This window comes from Capricornis sumatraensis, chromosome 1 (assembly GCF_032405125.1).
Source record: "Capricornis sumatraensis isolate serow.1 chromosome 1, serow.2, whole genome shotgun sequence".
Lineage (NCBI taxonomy): Eukaryota > Metazoa > Chordata > Mammalia > Artiodactyla > Bovidae > Capricornis > Capricornis sumatraensis.
The window spans coordinates 68,391,324-68,398,779 of NC_091069.1; the positions used below are offsets into that span (position 1 = coordinate 68,391,324).

The window sequence follows — 7,456 nt, forward strand, 5'->3', positions numbered from 1 at the left end:
GACATTATGTATTTGTCAAAATCAACTGTACAACACAAAGAGTGAACCTTAATATAAACTATGGACTTTACTTAATAATCATACATCAATACTGGCTCATCAACAAATATACTACACTAATGAAAGACTTTAATAAAAAGAGACGACACTACATTAACTGCTCAACTTTCTGTAAACATAAAACTGCTCTAAAAAAGAGTCTATTAATTTTTAAAAATCTTATGAGCAATCAGACAAAATATTATTAATTAATAAGTGTGTGTTTTTAGAAAATGAAAGTTATACCATACATGTAATCATTTTAGTGATACAAGTTATTGGGGAAAAAAAGAATAATTTTCCCAAATTAATATTAGAAGACAAATGTTTCTGAAAGCGTTAAGTTCTAATTTACAAAAGCCAAAGTAAATCACGTGAAAAGCAAAAACAAAAAATACTTTGTCTCTTGCCATATAGTCATCCCTGGCTCCTGCTATACATGGAAATCAGTGATGAGCTCTATCCTCCCCCCAAAAATTACAAGCAATGAAAAAAGCCACTTTTGCCTATTTCAGTTGAAAACACCATAAAATTACAAAATCAACTGAACACAACTGAAATAATATCTCAATATGCATTCTATTATCATATCTTTCTGAATTTTTTAGAAAGGTATCTTAATTTACGAGCATTTTTTGAGAAGCTACACACGTAAGACAGGAAAACATGCTCTTAAAAAGTCTGTTGTTGAGACTTCCCTGGGAGGCCAATGGTGAAGACTCTGTGTTTCCACCAGAGAGGGCCCAGGTTTGATCCCTAGTGGGAGAACTAAAATCCCACAAGCTGTATGGAGAAGAAAGAGAAAGAGAAGAGAGTTGGAAGGATGGGAGAGGAAGGATGGAAAGGGTGGAAAGAGGAGGGGAGGAGAAGAGAGGAGAGAAGAGGACAAGAAGAGAAAGGAAGGAAGGAAGGAAGGAAAAAAACAAGGTTGTTGTTTTTTTCAAACAGACATCTTCACCCGATGCACTCCTTACAACTCCTGCTGATTTTAATACACAAGAATGCCAGGACCAGTGGTCTAGGACTAATGGTGACCAAACCAGGTGAAAAGAATTTTGCAAGTCATCTTTAGCAGTACAGTTCAATGAGAGGGGAGTGAGCAACTGTTTATAAAAATAAAAATCAAACCAAACAGACCAAAACAAAAGAAAAAATACCTCCTAAACCACCCTGGGCAAACAATTGGTTTCTTGAATTCCTTATAGGCACTCGAAATTAGCATAATGGAATCAGCATTCTGATCTTCATTTACAAAGATTAGATTATTGCTGCAAAGCAGTAACTAGCAGGCTTTGGGCTATTTTTCTGGTTATTGGAGATGGCCATGTGCTGATTCAGTCATACTGCCCTTAGTATCTGGGGCTAAGTTTGCTTGCGAAGAGAATAAAGCTAACTAGTCCACATGGGGATTGAATACATGACCCTGGCCTAATTAGCACCCCGCTAATCAACCACCAAAATAGCTACCATTAATTACAAGATGCTTCCATTTATAGAGCACTTTATATGTGTCAGGTATTGTGCTAAATGTTTTATGAACATTTTTGCTCAAATTTCACAAAAACCTTTCAAAGTAGATACTGTCCCTGTTTTACAGATGTTCAAACTGAGAATCAGAATAGACAAGACAGGAAAACTGTAAAACAACTCTGTCCATGATAAATGAAAGTAATCAAAAGGTCTAAGCTCAAATCCAAGTCTGTCTGTGTCAGAAGGTTTCCATGCTTGCACATAACCAGACTGTACTATGAACCAACTCCAAAACAAAAGGTGTTATGTAACAGAACAAAGCAGAAAGATATGTTACTTTTGATCTGAAAACAGTATTTTAAAATTCTGAATGTCTTCATTCACAAGTTATCCTGATGATGAAAACAAAAGATGGATGTGACTACTATTACTATGAACATCTTTTTTCACAAAGTATTTCGATTCATTCATAATAGCTTAATGAAGAGGTTGACAAATATTAACCAAAGAAGAAAATATTCTGGAAATACAAGAAAAATAAAAACAAACACCAATGCCTTAAAAGAACCCTAAATACTAATTAATAATTTTCAATAAATTCCTCAAGGTAAACAGACTTGTAAAAAACTTCAATTCAAGGCAATTAAACTGAATTGAAAATGTAAAAGTGCTCAGCGGGGCAGAATGAGTACTGGTCTGACTAGAGATATCAGGAAAGTTGCACTGCAGCAGGCCATGATGATGGGATGGGTTTCTCTGGATAAGGAAAGGATGGAGTAGTGAGAAGGTGGGGGCTGAGGATTCCTGGTTAAGGAACGACCATGAGCAAAGCCAGGTGCACCAATGCTTACAAAAACAAGTAGCCAGAATTACTATAGTATGTAATGTACTATAGAATGACAGCAGGAGGTTGAAAATGATAATTTGAGATCACATCCTAGATAATCCTATCATCTCACTAAGGAATTATAGTTAATTTGGTAGAAGATGAAAAGCTAAAATAACTATTTGAGAAGGCTATTGGGTAGTAATAACATATCTCTATACTCAATCTCGGAGCCTGAGCTGATATTCTGGCTTTGTTACTTTACTTGTAGACTGTGCACCAGTTCCTTAACATATATGTGCAATAGTTTTCTCAATTCTAAAACAAAGTAAAATAAATAGTACCAATTTCTTAAGGACTGTTAGGAAGATTCAATGAAATAATACATGTCAAGTGCTTAAAACAGCAGCTAGCATGAACCCCCAGTAAATATTAGTTACAAATACACCTAAAACCTACTTCAATTCAGCACTGCAGAACAAATGAGACAATAAAATTAGTTCTAACAGAAGAAAGCCCCAGGAACCATGTACTATATATCTGCTAAGATTAAAAAAGGGGCAACTGCAAAACCATTAGAGACTTATATAAATAATTTTTTTCGCATAAAGCCTGTGATCTATTATAGTTCTGATAGGAAGTTCTTTTTTAATAGCATCAGTTTATCAATGCTTCAAATTATCTTTTCACAAGGTACTTATAAAGAAAGAATCCATATGTGTTAAATTGGCTTTTCACTCTCACAGTCTCTAGAATATTATATTTTGACAATCAAACACAGCAAATCTAAGTGGAATCCTGGGCGTTTTTGTTAAAATTATATATTAGCAGAAAAACACAAAAACCTGTGATGTACGGGTCTTTGCAAGAGGAGAAGTACATGCTTCTTGAAATTGATCTTCATTAATTCCAATTTCTTTAAGGTAAGTTTCTAACAGCTTTTCAACCTAAAAAAAAAAGTTTAACTTTTACAATTTACATTGAAAGATTCCAAATGAGTTTTTATATTAAGTTTAGAAAAGTATAATCAAATGCTTGCTTGCAATTATTAATCTACATAAAATTATATTATATGGCAGTGACAATCTTTTTCACCAAAAAAAACCCAAACAACTAAAAGTGAAAATCTTTGCAGAGAATCAAATGAAAGTTTATTTCCTCTACCGAAATAACTGAAGTCAGGATTATGAAGTTTGATGTGGTATAATCCTTGTGCTACCCAGAGGCATTTCTTAAAATCTCAAGACAACATGGCTAAATTAATAATGAACACTCCCCTGGATATACCAGCAGAAGAACAGGAATAAAATTTAAAGATCAGATGAAAGATCCCTTAAAATAGTTGTCCTAAATCTATTCCTTACATTCCAGAGTCTTATGGAGGAAATGCCCAGAGAACTCCTGGAGTCTGATGCAATTGATAGCACTACTAAGGTAGAATTTTGGAATACTACTGGAATTTTGGAATTTAAATGGACAAGTCTATTTTTTAAATTCGGAACAGACTGAATTAATAATATTCAAATTATATTTAAAATCAGTTTAAAAATACTCACTAGTTCTTTATATTCCTGATGAATCTCTGTATAAGTCAATTTGCTCTCTTCTTCATCATCGAAAACTAAATTTAAAAGAAAAATATTGCATAGTGTAAAAAAATTTCATTAAATATGAAGGTCAGCTCCACAAATAGAACTTACAAATAGAACACTCATTCTTGTAAACTGGCTCTTCCACTTTAAAATTCTTGGGATTAAAAATAATAATAATTAATTGTAAACAAGTTTTTGTCTGTACCTAAGAGCTACTTCATATGGGAGAGGAGCATTAATTTGCCACTTTTCAATCAATAATACAAGGCAACAATTTACTTACAAACTTTAAATGGGACATTATTGGTAAGTTTCTAAATAATTCCTTTCACAACAGGTTCCAGATTATTTTACCATATTGGAATTTTGCTGATCCAAATTTTACTGAAACTGACTCTTTCTTTATTACATATAAATCAATAATGAAACAAAAATGAATAAAAACAAATGTTTACTCAATGATCATATGTGTGAAACAATGTAGATTAGAAAGATATATATTTCTTCAAAAAGCTACAATGTGATCAAGGAAAAGACAAATTCATGAACTGTAAACCATAAGCCACCTTTAAAAAAAATTCCCCCATTCTTTCTAAAATACAAAAATAACATTGGTAATTTTCTATTTAAAACTCTTCAGTTCTTTGCCTAGAGAATAAGTATAGAATATTTAGAATTCCAGACCAAATTCTTCAAGATTGGATCCCAAGTCTCATCTCCCACCACTCCAAAACCCAAACTTTGCCCTCATAACAGGACACAATTACTTGGAATGTGGACAAATGTAAAAACATAGAAGGTGCTTCAAAGCCCCACGTCTTTGCTCAAGCCCTTCTTGGATCTATTGCCTTTACCCAATACCTCTTCTCCCAACCATTCTTCAAAATACTGTAAGAGGCACATTCTCCATGATCTGCTGCTGCTGCTGCTAAGTCACTTCAGTCGTATCCAACTCTGTGCGACCCCATAGACGGCAGCCCACCAGGCTCCCCTGTCCCTGGGATTCTCCAGGCAAGAACACTAGAGTGAGGTGTCATTGCTTTCTCCGCCATGATCTGCTACCCACTCCCAACTCCCTTGGCTATTCAGATTCCTTCCTCAGAACTATTTGAATACACAGCACCATATGTCCACCTTTATAATAACATCTGGTCACTTTATATTTAAAGTCCATTTACCTGCTTGTCTTCCCCACCAAATTATAAACTTCTCAAGGACAAAGATTTGTTTTATTAACTTTTCTAACCTCAACTTCTGGCTCAAAGACACTCAATAAATGTTGAAATAAATGCTGATATTTACGAAGTTATATAAAACTAATTTTTAAATTACCTAAGGTGAAGAATACCTCATTAACAAACCAAAGTCAGTGAAATATAAACACTATTATTTCAAGTGCCACTGAAATGTTCCTTTCATTTCTCTTGGCATCTAGTCTACATAGCACTGGGCATACATGCAATATAGCAGCTAATAAACCTGTTTTCAGATAATTTTGAAGCCAAATTACTACATTACATGTTTACAAGTCTGAAGATTACTATTTCCCTATAAAATTACACAATCAGGTGTGTTATAGCTGAGATGCAGCCACTTTTAAAGTGTGGGGATAAAAATTTTTTTTTTTTTTTTTTTTGCCATTTCAGCATTTAGGTTCAGTGGGATAAGTGGAATCTAACGGTGACATAATTTCTTTTTTCTCCTAAAGGAGATCAGAACACCACATGCTTCCTCAGTCTCAGAATAGCATTTTAAATTCTTTAATAGAGCAGAAATAAAAGTTATTTTGAACTTCTTTTAAAAATTACCTGCGAGAACAATACCTAGTAAATACTATTTGAATGTTGCTCATGGCAATGAGAATGTAATGAAAAGATTCAGTGGTCAAAGTAAATTTCATCTTTACCAGATTCATGGAAACTTAAGGTTGAAAGGACTCTTAATAGATCATTCATGATAACCAACCATTTGACATTTGAATTCCCCTCTGTAATAACTCCATTAAGGTGCTATCAGATTCATTCAAACACTGCTAAGGCCTAGGGAACTCATTACCTTCCGAGACGGGCGATTTATCCAGGATACTATCTGTTATGAAGCACTTCCTTCACAGAAATTTGTTTACCTCTAGCTTGTACCCACGGACGCTAGCTATAGCCAATTGAACCTTAAAAAAAAACAAGTCTAACCCCTCCAACATACGACAGACGTTCGAACGATTAATGGATATTACTACCCTTAAGGTCTTGGCCAGCTAAACAACCAGGACAACAGCCTGAAATTACTCTTATGACATCGCTTCTGGTTCCTTTTCCATAAATGGGCTCCAAACTATCTCTAAGAACTGAATGCAAAGCTCCAGAATCTGGAGGTACTCTTTCCTCACAGGGAACGTTATGCCACGTCTTCATATCTCATTTGTTGGAAGATACCCTCCATTTTTGGTATAACCGAGACAGAGAGCTCAAAAAGGGCAATACAGGCCACCGAGATTACCTGCTCTAGGCCTACCGGAGTAACCACATACCCCTCGCCCACCCACTTTTTGGCCAACAGTTGGAATCAGAAGGAACTCTGAAGCAAACTGACATCTCTCCTCCCAAGTCACTGGGGAAGCTGATGAAGAAAGAAACCCACAGTCACCTGGCCAAGGCAGAAAGGTGCAGGATGGAGTGGGAGGCCCAACACAGCATTAAAGTCTACTGTTTTTCGAATGCGTGCTTGGGCCCAGCGGGGAGAGGTATGTCGTCCCCCTTTTCATTACCGTGGAAAAGACAGGCGCGGTGACAGCAACACATTCTAAAAATCCAGCTCTAAACCTGGTCGACAGGAGGGGAGATCGAGGAGATGAGAGGCGGTGTGTGGAGAGGTTGTTGGTGTGAGAGAGGTGAGCAAGGACTGACGATTCGAGATTCGTATTTTACCTTCACATTTCTGCTCCACGAAGTCCAAGATGGGGATGGACCAGTCCGGGCCCCGCAGGAACCCCGCGATGCTCTCCACCACCCATTCTACCTCATCCTCTTCTTCCGCGGCCATTCCGCCCCCGCGGGGCGCCGCGGAAGCCTAGGCCAGATCCCCGGATCCTAGAAGGCCTTTCGGCCTCAAGGAACCGAGAGGACAGGGAAACGACGTGCCCCAGCAGTCTCCGCAGTCACCTGGCTAAAATCTACAAACCACTTAACGTAAAACGGTCGCTAGGGCAACAAGAGGAGCCGCCTCCGGCTGCCGCCCGGAAGTGAAGCCAGCTTCCTCAGAGCCTGCGCAGCTTAGAAAGTGGCATTTGAAGAATGTTTCCGATTGGCTTGGAAGGAGTAGAAGCCAGTCGAAAGATAGCCTTCATCTCATTGGCCCGGAGCTGTTGTAGCCATTGGCTGGAAATCCTGGAAAGAATCTCAATGTTCTCACGGGAGAAGACTGTGGGACCAAGGATAAGAAATGGCGCCACGAAGGCCCGCCTCACCTGGTCTCTCACTGAAGGTTTTAAAGGCTTCAATTCACGGTTGTATCCCCACCGCTCACTCCCGAC

General features: G+C 37.3%; 1 protein-coding gene across 1 annotated transcript in view; it reads right to left on the reverse strand.

Annotated features, from left to right (window-relative positions):
* The window catches only part of CFAP36 (cilia and flagella associated protein 36), a 30,098-nt gene extending 22,947 nt beyond the window's left edge, over nucleotides 1-7,151 (reverse strand). The window contains exons 1-3 of the mRNA XM_068977407.1: nucleotides 6,852-7,151; nucleotides 3,892-3,956; nucleotides 3,181-3,282 (exon numbers count right to left, since the gene is read on the reverse strand). Coding sequence (XP_068833508.1) covers nucleotides 3,181-3,282; nucleotides 3,892-3,956; nucleotides 6,852-6,966 — 282 coding nt within the window. The 5' untranslated portion in view covers nucleotides 6,967-7,151. The remainder of the gene's footprint in view (nucleotides 1-3,180; nucleotides 3,283-3,891; nucleotides 3,957-6,851) is intronic.
* Between the last annotated feature and the right edge of the window lie 305 nt (nucleotides 7,152-7,456).